Raw genomic sequence first — 15,570 nt, 5'->3', positions numbered from 1 at the left:
GTCAGCCTAAGAGCATGCTAGGTCCAGGTGTGTCATCCTAAAGTATCAACAAATATAGTAAAAAATGATCCAATGTCTGGGATACAAGAGGTACCCTGGAACATCTGTCATATGATGTTGCTACTAGGAGGCCCTAAAGTCTCAATGCCTCACCTATTTGTGCAAATATACTTCTCTAACGGCTTGGGTACATCTGGACGAGGTGCCCATGACCTGGGCTACTAAACCACCTAACAAACAGAGCAAAGATTCTAGTGCAAGCAACCAATCATTAGAGACAAATCATTATTGCATCTAAGTGAACCAAACTTGAATATCATGGGCTATTTAATACTTCAAATAGGGATCTCCTTCCAAAATCAAGACCTTGATCTCGTAATGGTGCTCTCTCCCTACATAGGAATGGCTAAAGGTCAATCCTAATAGGTGTTTCCAGCCGCTAAGTGGAACTAACGTTTCCTTGGTCCGCCCATCAATCGATAGGTGTTAGTGAATAATAATGATGATAACAAAAGGGATAAGACTTCATGGCCAGGTGCCATGGTCAAAGGGACTAGTTGATGGGGGTGTCCACAACCTAAGTGTATAGATGTGAGGAGCAAGCATTCGTGGATGCATGAATTACCAACTCGGCCTTTGTGTTTCCACCGCTCTTGTGTGTCTTTTACTTCTTGATTATTCTTTGTATTTCTACTTGTAGCTAAAGGGTTAGAGCTTGCTTTGAATGATGTGGCAGTTGTATTTCCCCTTAATGATGAGTCAGTTCATCACTCATAGGGGCTAGGACATGCAAGGGTTCCTTCTTTTGATGTAATGGAGCAACATGTGCTCAAGAAACGGGTGACGGCCATAATTAGTGAGGCGGAGCTTATGCTAATATTTTGTCCTCATGCCAATCTATATGTCCCTAGCCATCTTTTGCATTTTGATTTTTCTTTCTTTTAATTTTGTTGTGGCCATGATATGCACTTTTTTGTTACTTTTAGCTGCAGCAGCCTCCTAGGCAAAATATTTCAGGCCCTACTCAAATAATTCAAGCCCTATCCGTAAAAATTTTGTTGAAAAGGTACCAAGGAGGTGTTTCCTAGTGCTTTTTGCCTTGCCCTAGAAAAACATGAGAACTCACCTTTTTAGTGTGACTTTATGAGTTATTAAAGTCATGTGAATTTTTTGACGGTTTATCAGGATCTAAAAGTACATTGTACTTATTATATTAAAGCTAAGTCACAGGACACGTCCTCCAAGGTCCCATGTCCCATATTTAACGTGATGGACACGAAAACGGCCCTAAAATGTGTCGAAAACGTTTTTTGTCGTGTCCTCTAAAACGTAAAACGTATTTGGGCGTTTTAGTCGTGTCTTGCTCCTGGAAAACGAGTATTCGGTTTATAGAAAACATTGCCCTAACGTTTTTTCCTCCGGTTGAATACGTACCACATGAAATCACTAGTTTAAAGCCCACGCAATTATTTTTTCGGGGTTCTTTTCCTGCGCCATTTTCCTCCGCCGTCACTCTCCGTCGTTGTATATTCATCCTGTGGAGCCGTTGCGTGCAAAGTGTGACGTTTGGAAACTTGGCACTTTCCGCAAATTTTTCACGTTTCATTTGCAGTTCATGACATATATTTTATTCAAATGTTTTGACCTCTTTTAACGTTTCATTTGAAGTTCATGACATATATTTTATTCAAATGATTTAAAATTAAAAATATCTAAATACTCATTTACGGTTTTGAACGCTGGAAGATGTGTTTGCAGCTTACGCGTTATGGTTTTCAACACAACTTCTGTTTTCTGTTTTAGTTGCTAGTAATTATGCCCTAAATCACTCAGGTTGTGGCTCTTCGCATTGGTTTTTTCGGCGTTAATCTTAATGTTGGATGGAAAATGATTTAGCTTAGCGTTATTTTGAATTTCATAAAACTACACTATCAAACTATTATCGCCAAAAAACCAAAATTAGACGAGACTCAATCTTATTTACTTTTTACTTGATGTTATTGACTTTTCATTTTTAATCTAAATATATTTCGTCATACTGATACTATAGATTTTGTATTTAGCTTATGGCTTATCTCCTATTTCTTGGTCTTCCGATTTTCTAATTGGTTTTATGTTTTATCACACAACTTTCTATCATATTTGGAATCTAGAAACACATGTAAATGGTCAAATTACTTCTCTTTTTATATTTAACAAAAAAAATTAATCGTCAAATCACATCCCGTGCTTCAGTTGGACGTTACTTGTCATTTTGACTATCTAAACCATATTTTACTCTTAACAAAACTTAACTGTGTAATTATTATTACATTTGGCATTTTTCTCTCCATTCGTAAACTACCATGCAATAAAATAAAATAAGGATGCAAAGAATTCAGGCAACAATCATTCAATATCACATTCTAATTTCTAAATAATAAATTCTGATTCTATTTATTTTTTTAAAATGAACTATGAACTTTGAAGTAATTATATTTTAATTTGATTAGATAAGCTGCAGCCTACAATTTAATATGGATAAAAAACTATATTTTGCTATATATATAATATATATATATATATATATATATATTATTTATTAAATATATATAAAGCGTGTCCCTCGTGTCCTGTTTCCAGGTCATTGCGTTTCGTATTGAATACTCATATTTACATGTCCTCCGTGTCTCGTGTCCTCGTGTCATGTGACTTAGTATTAAAGTGATTTTATGTTTTAAAATAACTTTACAATAAAAAGTACATGGTACAAAAACAAGTTATTTAAGTGACTAGGGAAGTTCATTAATGAAGGGGGTCCATAAAAAGGGGGTTAATGCGAGATTAGATTTCCACAGGGGCATAGTGGGGTATGAACTGGACTATGTCCAGGGGGATGGAGTCAAGTTGACAAGTTGTAAAGACTCAGACTGGGCAGGTAGTGCTAGTGACAGGAAGAGTTGTTAAAATCTGAAAGTTCTATGCAGAAACTTAAAAATTCTTTGCAGAAATTTGAAAGTTCTATGTAGAAAATTGAATGTACTTTGCAGAAAGTTGAATGTACTTTGCTGAAAACTGAATGTACTTTGCAGAAAACTAAATGTTCTATGTTGGGACTTGAAAGTACTTTGCAGAAAACTAAATGTTCTATGTTGTTACAATTACTTAGAATGTAAATTTCTTCTTCAAAACTTTTCAAATCAGCAATTGTAGATAGAACATAAACTTAAAGATCATATGAAGACAATCAAGCACAAATACGAGACACTGAGATTTAGGTCCAATGACTAGGGCAAACCCCTCAATGGGGGAAACCCAAATGATTCCTCTTCTATTAGATTTCTTCAATTGTTCAGCAGAGTACAAAGAGAGAGAGAACGAGAACGAATAAAGTCACCAATGTCTGATCAATTTGCAGTTGAAGTGCGCTCTTTCTATTTGCTTGAATATCTCCTCCTTCTCTTGATTAGATCTTGTCCTTCACACTTGGTCCAACTCTTCCCTTTCTCTTTCTCTTCACTTGCTCTCACACTTCTCTAGCACACACTCAACACTTGCTCTCCTTCACAATGAACGTGCTACACTCAATTCTCACTTGCTCTTGCTTAAATAGATGAGAAAGGAGAGGAGTTACAAAATGAATTCATGCCTTGAGCCAACAATAGGAGAATTGAATTCCATGAGGGAGGAGTTACTTGAGGAGAAGTGTAACTCATCCCAAGAATAGAGATAAAGATACACTTGTCTTGAAGAGTTACACTTCGAATTAGGAGAGAGAGAGTTACAATTAGACATGAGAGAATATTTGGTGAGAGTTACACATCGAATTAAGTGAGGGAGTTACAAGTGCATTTAATGAGGAGTTACACTTTTGTCATACATCGAATTAGTGAGGGAGAGTCACATTCTCTTAAGTGTTCGATTTGCCAAGTAAGAGATTCTCAATTTAATTGACTTATTCCATGAAACTATTGGGAATTCAGTGTTATTAATCCATTAAAGGTGAATGACTTTAGATTATTTTATAAATAATAGTATCATAATAAAAATAATACTAATAAGGATAAAATATTAATTCTTGACTTGTATAATCATGATTGCTTTGATTTTAAAGTGGATTCCATATGTGGAGATCATCCTTGATCATTTAGATGTGACGTTCTATTTTTGGAAAGTCATTTCCAAACTAAGTCACCTGACACAGGGATTCGGGATTCGTAGGATATGGGGATTCGAGAGTCAGATTCGGACACGTTGACCCCCCGAAACAGGACACGTAGGATTCGTTATATATTATTTTATTAAATATATATATATATATATATATATATATATTAAAAATTAGATATTTCTTACACAAATTCTCATTAATGATACAAATTCATTGATTTCAAACATAGATCATCTAGATGTTAGTTTCATTGTTTACAAAGTAAGTTAGTAATAGTAACATTATCGCAATTAGCATGCATAATACATACAAAATTCAAATGCATGTCACATAAAATGATAAATCATGATTCATAAATGAAAGACAACTTACAAGATAGTAAGATAAATCGGGACATGTACGGGATTCGTACGTGTCCCGTTAGGACACGACGTGTCCCATTCTGGGATTCGAATCCCCAATGAATCGTGTCTAATTCGTGGGATTCGGACACGTAGACCATTTCCAACGAATCCGGTTTCATAGCTTCCAAATTGAGATGTGACTTACCATTTTTGGAAAGTCATATTAGAATTGTCAGAAATGAAATTTATTATAGGTGGTTCAAACAAAATTGAAAGATATGATTTCTTCTAGGATAAATTCATCCCTGAGCTGCCAAATTTTAACAAGAGTACATCTAGATGTTGTTTCATGTTGGGTTAGGCAGTGTTGTCATGGTTTAGCAGGAAAGGGAGATCAATGGCAATGAGTTTTGTGGAGGTTGAGTACATTGCAGTGAGTCACGCCAATTGTGAGGCTATTTGGCTTCGCAAGATGTGTGGCTTATTTGGTCAGAGGCTGAGACCAACTATGATATACTGTGATAATCAAAGTTGTATTAAACTCACGAAGAATCTAGTATTTCATGATAGGTCAAAGCATATTAACATCAAGTACCACTTCATATGGGATTGTGTTCAGAGAGGTGCAGTGAAGCTAGAGTACATTTCCACTGATGAGAGTGGTCAAAAACACCTTCATCGATAAGAGGGAGTGTTGAAAAAGGTACCACAAAGGTGTTTCTTAGTGATTCTTTCTTCGCCCTAGGAAAAACATGATAACCCACCTTTTTAGTGTGACTTTATGAGTTATTACAGTCATTTGACCTTTTAGTTACTTTATGAGGGTCTAAAAGTACATCGTACTTTATTATATTAAAGTGACTTTATGAGAAAAAGTAAATGGTATAAAAACAAGTTATTAAAGTGACTAGGGATGTTCATTAATGAAGGGGTAGACATAAAAAGGGGGTCAATGTGAGATTAGATCTCCACCCTTGATCAAGGGAAGTTGAGATCTAATCTCAGCCCTTGATCTTAGGGATAGGGCTTCTCATCATTGTGAGACTAAACGAGCGGAAAAAGGGAAAGGAGGGCTCATTCTTCATGTGCAAGTGTTGGAGAAGGGAAGAGGAAGAGGAGGCTAAGATAGCATTATTTGCTCAAGGAGAGATCTACAACAGCAAGGAGAAAACCTCACATAGCTTGAATCCCAAAGGGAATAGGCACGCATTTCCAGAAATTGCGAGTAGTTTTAGCACAAAAATCGAGGCACTTCCAATGCATTAAATTTAAGATTGTTAACACACCGTACAAGGCAGAGATTGTTGGCCAAAAGGCATTAATTTCAAGCTCTGACAGTGTGATTCTGTGGCCCAAAATTCGAGGGACAAAGGTTTGCTTTCAGCATTGAAATCAAGCGCATTTATTGCTAAAGCAAAGCCACGAAAATTGAGGTCGTAGTGTTTACTATGGCTCGTATTCCAAGTTCTAGAAACTCTAAATAGTGGCATGTTTTTCAAAGCAGAGAAGGTTGACTATGGCACACATTCCTAGAACAACATCATGAATTTCTAGAGGACTGACCTAAAATTCAAGGGTGGAGATAAGTACCCCTGTGTAATTAATGTTGTAATAAATTATTTGAGAAAGCAAAATAAAAATCTTCTTCTAACTAGTTTTCCCTTCGAGGTTTTTCCAAGGTTTGTGATTGACCAAAAATCAGTGTTCAAAATTTATGTGCATGCTTGCTAAAAAAAATTATCAGTTAAAAGTGAAAGTGAAAGAGTAGAGGTAGCCTAGCAATGTTTTTTTTTAATTTTATATTCATGTTTAACTTAGAAAATGAACATGGGGTTTGGGCATTAAACATCATATGTAAAACAAATTGAAACTGGGTAGGGCTACAGGACACATGCAAATTTTCTACATGGTATCAAAGCGCTTGTGAACCTACAAGTGATAAATAGTAACCAGCAAGCATAAACCAGCCTATATACCAAAGATATGTGGTTGAGAGGGAGGTGTTTGCTCAATTTCAGTGTTGTGAAGTTGTGTTGGTTGAGAGAGTCAGATGGTTACTATTTTGAGGGTGGAGGATAGGTTGTGTGGGGCTAAACACTTTGGTCCCTGGAAGGAGAGGCTATTCTTGTTGCTTAAGGAGTTTGAGCTATGGGATATTGTAGAGAGTGCAGTACAACCACCCATTGATATTGTTTAGTTGGCAAAATTCAACAAGAGGATCCTTCTAAACACAATTAAGGACCACAGTATACCTCATGTATCAGGGAAGAAGTTTTCCTATGAGATGTGGGAGTCCCTGATAAAACTTTACCAGAGCACAAATGAGAATCGGAAGATGGTGTTACGTGAGAAACCAAGAAACACCAAGATGACCAAGATTGACACAGTGAACTCATACCTAACCAAGATCACACAGGTGAGAGATGAGTTGGATGCAGTGGAAGAGGCTATCCTTGATGACCAATTGGTCAAGACGGCACTAAGTGGTATTCCCAAGAAGTGGGATGGATTTATAGATGGCATTGTTGCTAGAGAACATCTTCCAGATTGGATGAGAATGTGGGATGATTTCATCTAGGAGGAGTGGCAAGAGTGGCAACTTGCATGGTGGGTTGATGAGGAGAATGTTTCCCTTGCAGCTAAGGGCAGGAAGAAGGCCAAGAAGGGGTCTTCTAGTGGGACCGAGCAGAAGGACAAACAAAACGAGAAGGAGAAGGTCATGAGCAAAGTAAGATGCTTTGCTTGTCAAAAGATGGGTCACTATGCCTTTCAGTGTCCCAATAAGAAGGGGAAGAAGAAGGTTGTTGCAGCATCAGCCGAGGTGGATGAGTTTTCCACCAAGTTTGACACAAATTTTGCTTTAGTGGTGAGTCTTTCCACTAGTGTTACATCCTCTAGTGTCTGGTTTGTAGATAGTAGAGTTCCCTACCATATGACTGGAGTCAGAGAGCACTTTACGAGTCTTAATGAGACTAATATAGACTTGGAGGTGATGTTTGGGGATAACTCCAAGGCCAGAGCAATAGGTGTGGGGGTCGTATCCTTTCAGAGGGAGTCACTACCTCCCTTGAAAGTGATAGAGGTTATATATGTTCTAGGGTTGAAGAAGAAATCAATATCAGTTTCCAGTATTCAGGACAGGGGATATGTAATGGTGTTCCAACATGGATAGGTGCTCATGTATCCCAAGGGATCTAGTATCACTTCTGCTAGAGTGATTGGAGTATCATGGGAGACTCTACAGGTCATGTTTCAGCCTACCTGAGCATTAGTGACTATGATTAGCAAAAGCAGTGATTTATGCAAGTTATGGCACAAGAGGATGGCCCACTTGCACCACCCTGCACTTAGGGTACTAATGGAGATTGTTACTGATTTACCAGATTTCAATGCTAAGCATCATGATGTGTGCAGGTGGTGTCCTTTGGGAAAAGTACACTAAGACTCCTTTCCCAAGCAACGACAACAGGGTAGCAAGTATCCTTGATTTGATACACTCTTATGTGTGGTCCTATGCCTTATGTAGCATTGAGTGGATATAAATACTATGTTAATTTCAATGATGACTACTCCAGGAAGACCTAGATTTTCTTTATGAAGACCAAGGATCAGGTCTTCAAGAGGTTCCAAGAGTTTAAGGCTCTTATGGAGAACCAAACATGGAAGAAGATCAAGGTCTTTAGGACAGACCAATGTTGCACAAAGCGGGGACGAAACAGGGACTTTTTTTGAAGCGGGGACGTGGAAGCGTCATTTTCCAAAAATCTAGGAAGCGAAGCGTCTCGAAAGCGTCTACTATATATATATATATATATATATATATATATATATATATATTGCATTTATATTAAAAAAACATCCAAAATACCAAATTAGTTGTAGAATACATGAAAACATGCATATTTTTACATAAATCAAGATAGATATGGCATCCATTGTACATCAACGATTAATTATTCCAGCATCAACCATCTACAATCTAGATTCCTCTTCTCTTGTCTAGTCTTTGCCTCTACTTCAATTCTATAGGGATTTTAGTCAACATTCCCTAATTTTGATCAAACAACTTAATCCAAGCCTTATAATATGGTAGAGAAAGCTTAACATGCCTGATCAATGTTTTTGACTTGAGTGAAGGGTACATAATTATTAAGGACATGACAAATGAGTTCAACAATCAATAACACCAACACTGGGGTACATATAGGGCTTGTTGCTCTTGATTAAATGCCAATCACATGCCCTCATACATCATATAATCCAATGAAATGCCACCATCCCATTGATCCTGAAAACTATTAAGTCTGCTGAATTTTGAATGGCATATGAAATTCTATTTTCTCCATATGAAGTCTGATGAGGTTGGAACCACTCTCAAACATCCTGAGCCATTTCATGGTAATGTTAAAAATTTAAGTAAAAGGATGGAAATGAAAGATAAAGGAGAATGTCACTTTTACATTAAGAATTTAACATTACCATTAGGGAGCATCTAGGAAGCGTCTAGGGAGCATCAAGGGTCACCTTGGGAGTATTCGGAAAGTGTAGTTCCTCATAGAACAATTCGGAATTTCCGAAAAAAAAAAAGAAAATAGCCCCGTGGAACTGTCCACCTTCTCTCGGATCCGATCGCGATCCACGGTGGATACACGCTCGAACCTCCACAGATCCACACCTAACCCTTTCCAGATCCGCAGATCGAGAAATAGAAATTGCGGATCAAGTAATAGGAGCCACGGATCGGGCCCCCACGAATCCAATTTTGCAAGAACCACCGAAAAAAGGAGGAACTGCGGATCCGATTTTTCGATCTGCAGTTTTGCCGAAGGATCGGTGGCGGATCCGTACAGGACGCGGATCTGCCATTGAATCCTTGGGGGGGCACGGTTCCTGCAACACTGGGACAGACAATGGGGGCGAGTATACCACCAATGAGATGGAGTTTTGTATGAACCAGCCATAAGGAGAGAGTTCATAGTGCCATATAACTACTAGCAAAATGGGGTCGAAGAGAGGAAGAGAAGGGACATAGTAGGGGCAGCGAGAGCCATGTTGCATGATCAGAGGCTACATTTGTTTTTATGTGCTGAGGCTTGTAACACTGCAGTATATCTGTAGAACAGGAGTCCACAGAGTGTTGGGGAGTAAGACTCCTGAGGAGGATTTTTCTGGGAAGAAGCCTGAGATTGGGCACATCAGGATTTTTGGGTGCCTTACTTATTCACATGTCCCTGAGGAGAAGAGGACAAAGCTGGAACCCACCATAGAGAAAGGCATCTTTGTGGGTTATAGAGAGACTTCCAAGGCCTATCGCATATATATTCCTGCCAGGAGGAAAGTGGTCCTGAGGCGGGATGTGATGTTTGAGGAGGAGAGGACCTTGAGGCTATCACAAGAGGATGATCATGTAGAGCAATAGGCTTCTCATCAAGGGAGCACACCACAAGTTTCAAGATCTTCAGTTTCACCGGGGTCAAAAGGATCATCGAATTCGGGAGTGACAGGTTCACAAAGTTCAATATCACAAGGCACAAGTTCCCAGAATACAAGTTCACCACAAGCCACAAGAGTATCATCATCAAGAGCTCTAGGGGAGGATATTCCCATGCCAGTTCAGGAGGCTACTTCAGTGAAAAGGAAGCCACGATGGTTTTATGAGACACTAAAACATCCATAGGGTTTGAAAAAATAAAATCAATCTACAACAGCAAACATGGCCACTGGACATATATTGATATAAACATAAATATAGGTCATAGGTTCACACATCACCATAGCAAGCAAGGAACAAAGAAGAACACACCAACCTTCTCTCAAAGAAGTAGCAAACAACTTACAGCACAAACACCCTCATTGAAAACTCTGCTCATCTTGTGAGCCAAGCAAGCAGAAGAATAAAGTTATAAACAACTGCAATGGTCAGATCTAAAATGCCTCCGTATTGTTGATTTTACTTTGGAAAGGTGGACCTTGGGCCTTCTTAATTGGCCAAATAAGCCATCCCCCAAAGCATAAGCTAGATTTTGATTCCGGTATAATGAATCCATAGATACTTTGATATTAAAGAGAGAATTTAACACCTCACCTCCCATAGATATGGCATGTGCACAGAAACAATGTGACCCAATTTGTGTATATATTTCTAATGCTGTAAGTACATGAACTAAATGTGAAAAAATGGAAGAATGTGTACCTCTATGAAATAGGAGTGCAGATTTTGACATTTATCATCCAACTAAATAACTTACACATTGGAACAACTTCACACACCTTCTCACCTACTTTACTGCTTGCAACATTATCCTTATTTTCTCTTTCCATTCGAGTTGCATGCCCTAGAGATGAAGGAAGAAGGAACCTTTCACCCTCCAAGGGTGCTGCAGCAGCAATTATTCGCCGCTCCTCTGTCTCTTGCTCTGTGGTAACTAATGCTGCTCGGCTACGCTGTTCAGAGAGAAAAAGGATTCATTCAATTAATAAAAATATATTATTGACAAAACAAAAAGAGAACTAAACAAACATATCTAATTTTAAGCACTGGATTTTCCTGCAACAATGGTAAGCTAATTATCTTAAAATGAAGCATGCTGAACCTAAGAAAATCAAGGACACTGCTTGATACATGGATGTGAATATTTTAAAGTAGAATAAATATACAGTACTTCAGTGCAAATTTTAGTGCAATTCTTAGAGTTGTACTTTGCATAACCATAATTCATCCAGCAGTAACTAAGTGCAAATTTTAGTGAACTTCGAACTTTAGCCAAAATCATTCTTAGCCTTTTCTTTACAGAATCATAATTGATCCAAATATGTATTATTTTGCACCGAAGATGCTGTAAAATTTACAATGATGACATTTTAGATCTAGACCTATAATAGTAGACTAGAGTGTATATCACTCACGCTGAGCTGCAAAACTATGAACCCTTGTGAAAACTAGAGTATTCAGTGGGAATACACCATCTAAAAACTCCTGTTCAGTATTTTGGAGGGGGATGGCAACATACAACATAAGATGCTCTAGAATCAAATAATTGTCTTCGATATATTTTTCTTGAACGTGATTCAAGCACTCCCTTATTAAATGCAGTTTACATGCATCTTCTGAGTCGGTATCATAGGTGACCAAACAGCTTCCCTCTAATCACTGGACCAACCTGTTTGCACTACTTTATTAAACTATGGTCTTATCTTTTCTTCTGGAAGAAATATCCCTGAAATTTTTGCCGCATCTTTAAATTTCAGTATCTCTCCCTGCTCCACATTGCAGTGCTCATTCATCTAACCAATTTTCATAGTATTTACTTCCGTGGCAGAGAAATGACATTCTTAACATCAATGCAATGTCAAGGCTTCAAAGAGCTTACATCCAAGCTAACAATAAAGCAATATGTACCATAGTTTTCAAAACCGTTTTAAAAAACCGGTTACCGGTCTAACCGGCCGATTAGCAAGGCCGCTGGTCTAAACCGGCCAAAAAACCCGGTTGGAAAGGCCCTTTCACCCATTTTTTGCCCTAACCAGTAAAAAACCAGCCGCTTTTACGCATGCCCACCAAAACTTGCAAAAAGCGTAATCCTGATTGTGGTTTAGGGGTTTTGGGGGGAAACTAAGGGTGTTTCAACCCTAACAATGTTGGCAATTAATGGTAATGTTAAATTCTTAAAGTAAAAGGATGAAAATGTCATCCTTTTACTTAAATTTTTAACATTACCATGAACTGACTCAGGATGTTTGAGAGTGGTTTCGACCTCATTGAATTTCATATGGAGAAACTAGAATTTTAGATTTCACTCAAAATTCAACAGACTTAATGGTTTTCAGGATTTCATGGTTTGGGGGTAAACAATAAATGCAATTAGAGCTCCAAATGATGAGCAAAACTCCTGATCTAGATCCCATTGTGTTGGACGATATTGATCCAACATCAAAATGGGTGGAGGAGACTGAAGAACCTGTGTTTGAGGCTGATTTTAATATCGACATGGCTTTAGCAGGGGTTGAAACAGATTATGTGGTGGCATCAGAACCAGGATCAGTAGTGGCATCAAGGAAAGGCAAAGAACCAATGGAAGGCACTAGTCATGCAGGTCGACAAACTCGTGCTTCCATTAGGTCCACTTCTATTGTCATTGGTGGCATTGATACTGAGGTTGCAGATCAGGCTGAGGCATCTTCAGACTCTAAACCAGATGATGTCTATGTAGCTCCTGATGATGATCCTGTGTCTAGTAGTGGTTATGAACTTGATGATTGATCATGTGTACACTGTAGGCTTGTAGTAGGCCAATGGCCTCATAGCTTACAACATTGTTTTTAGACTTTATGGGCCATCTAGAGCCTCATTTCTTATGTATTTTGCTATTTTGTCAATGATATGTATTGCACTCGGTGCCATTTTGATATATTCACCTTTACATGGTATATAAATGAGCAAACTTTGCATATTTTGTCTCTATTGGCTTGGAATCATGGTTTTACATCTTAAAAATAGTTTTGTTTCATTAAAAATTAATTATTTAATGTATTTTTTTAAAACCGATTCGTTTAAACCAAACCAGTCCCGGTTAGACCGGTTCATTAGGTGGACCTGTCCGATCACCTGTTCCGGTTTTAAAAACTATGATATGTACCATATAGGCTGATGGACAACTGGAAAAAATAATATTTTTAGTATTCATGAGCAGATTAAATATGTCTCCTGGACAGGTCTATACCTCATCGCTGCATGCAGTCCTGCTGGAGCTCCTTGTCCTTTAGGAAAGAAGCAGTCGGCTTTAGCACATACCCAGAACACTTGCAGCCCCGAAATGAGTCGCAGTCTTTGTTCATGTGAATTTGGTTTGATGTATGTCAGGATACACTGGCAGAAAATTCCTGGTGTTTGTTTAGACTTTTAGCAAGAGCTATCCATAGCTAAGTTCTGATATGCCTTCCTTCGGCAAGATTTACAACATGTATATCTTTTATATTAATGGCAAAAGATACGAACTTGTCCAGATTTTGTTTCACCATCAAAGTTAGCTTCTTTCCCAGATTTTGCTTCACCATCAAAGGCAGGTGGTTTCACTTTGTGAAACTTTTCCTTCAACTTGTCTCTGTGATGCCTCTTTTTTATATGGCTAGCTGCAAAATTGAGGACTACCTATTGAACATTCAGATTCACCAGAAGTGGATTCTATCGCTCCTTGAACAAACTCTGCTCCCATTAGTTTTATAGGATATTTGCCTTAGTTACTTTTGAATTTTTGTTAGGTTTTGACACAATTAAACATTAAGATGAATTTGTTGCTCTTGTGCTTGGCTCATTTCAAGATCCTCACATTTTCCACTAGATTTAATTATTCTTATTGGCTTTAAAGCTACGTCCCCTGACATGAGGACACAGGACACGGAGGACACGAAAATACGAGTATCTGAAACATAAAACGGCGACCCCCTAGAACATGACACAAAGTACACATTATATATTATATATTAAAAAATATAATATACATTAAAATATATATATATATATATATATATATATATGTATATATGTATATAATAGTGAATTATACATAAAATATGAAATATATAAGACATTCACATGATGATGATACAAATTCAATCACACAACTAATGCATATAACCAAAATAGCATTGAGTGCAAATGCAATCCATCTCTAAACCAAAAATACATCAACAAAAAGGCTCTAAATGGCCTGAATAGTCCAAAACAATTCATGCTACAACAAATAACTAGTACTATATGTCAACAAAATCATTGCCTATAATGGGATCAGTTATCTGCTAGGTTACACCAAGCACAATCTGAAGACCCCATGACTCAATGTACAGGGCACTCATCAAATTTTTTCAGAAGTCCAGAAGTCAACAGGCACTGGTTGACCCTTTCTATCTCCTTTCTCTACCTTTCTCTCAAATTCTGCAACCCTCCAGGGAATTGTATTAAATGTCGCTAGTATGATGAACTATTGTAACAAGCTTAGGCGACTTGGGACTCCATCATCAAGAGAGTACATTCTAGAATGTTTTTTTTTCAATTAACTAATTATTCTCAATTTTCAGCGATAAATAACTAGCTGAGTTTTTTCAGTCACACACCTTCAAAGCAAGTGTGGCTTGATGATTGGGCCTTGGGTCCGTCCTAATGCCTAGATTCAATGTATGTTACCATACTAGGACATATCTAAAGCGTCACGGAATTTAATTAAGTTTTTATTTATCTTTTTAAATTATTAAAAATTCCCGCAGGACTGATTTTTATTTAGTTTCCATGTAAAATTGTAAATAAGTGAGCCTAGAAGATGTAAGGGGCATATGACTACTTCAAATTCATGCTCTCCATTCCAAAATTCTCTTAAGGTCCACATTGAGGGTCAATAAGTCGATAACACCCCCTCAAAACCCACTTTTCCTAATGTAAGTGCCAAAAGTGGCAAAAATTACAAAAAATTAATAATTGAGACATATTCACTACGCTCTCAAAGTCAAAAGGTCAAGGAAGCCTTGCTGATTTTTTTGTCGACACAATGTCAACAACATTGCACCAAATATACCTCTCAATGATTTCATAGCCACCCATCTTGAGCCCAAAAAGCTCCATTAGGAACCTATTGATTTGAGCAATACTGACAATTCCAAAGAGATTTGTGAAGGTATCCCAAATTTCCTCCACACTTTTATTATCCTTGTTGTGACGAATCATATTTAGCTCGATATTTTGAGTGAGTAGCCTAAGAGCTTCATCCTTTTTAAAACAGACGAGGTCATAAGTTGTTCTGTCAGATAAGTCCATAAACAATTTGCTTAAAAGAAAAATAACCATTTCGTCTATTCAAACATGATAGGCCCATTCAAATGGGCAATAGGTCATTTTGAGTCCACTGGGTCCTACAAAGTTAAAAACAACAAAAGAAGCAGCCTTTTTGCAGTCATCAAAAGATTGCTTTGATAGACAAAATAAAGGACAAGTACAAGCAACTACAGGAAAAGAGATCTGCAACATAAAAGGAAAGCACATTGGCTGTAAAGAGGGTTTTAAAATTTAAACCCTAGGAAAACCCAGCA

At 37.7% G+C, this 15,570-nt stretch overlaps 1 protein-coding gene across 3 annotated transcripts in view; it reads right to left on the bottom strand.

Moving 5' to 3' along the window:
• The window catches only part of LOC149150992 (RNA polymerase III subunit RPC82 family protein), a 333,151-nt gene that overhangs the window by 249,113 nt on the left and 68,468 nt on the right, over positions 1-15,570 (bottom strand). For all 3 annotated transcript variants that reach the window (XR_016262948.1, XM_089440967.1, XM_089440966.1), the window contains one exon: positions 10,765-10,938. Coding sequence is in view for 2 of the 3 variants with exons in the window: in XM_089440967.1 (XP_089297093.1) it covers positions 10,765-10,938 (174 nt within the window). In the remaining variant the exon portion in view is untranslated. The remainder of the gene's footprint in view (positions 1-10,764; positions 10,939-15,570) is intronic.

This window comes from Pinus tabuliformis, chromosome 9 (genome assembly GCF_031772625.1).
Source record: "Pinus tabuliformis cultivar Carrire ecotype Pingquan chromosome 9, CPIR1, whole genome shotgun sequence".
Lineage (NCBI taxonomy): Eukaryota > Viridiplantae > Streptophyta > Pinopsida > Pinales > Pinaceae > Pinus > Pinus tabuliformis.
This window is presented reverse-complemented; position numbering and strand designations above follow the sequence as displayed.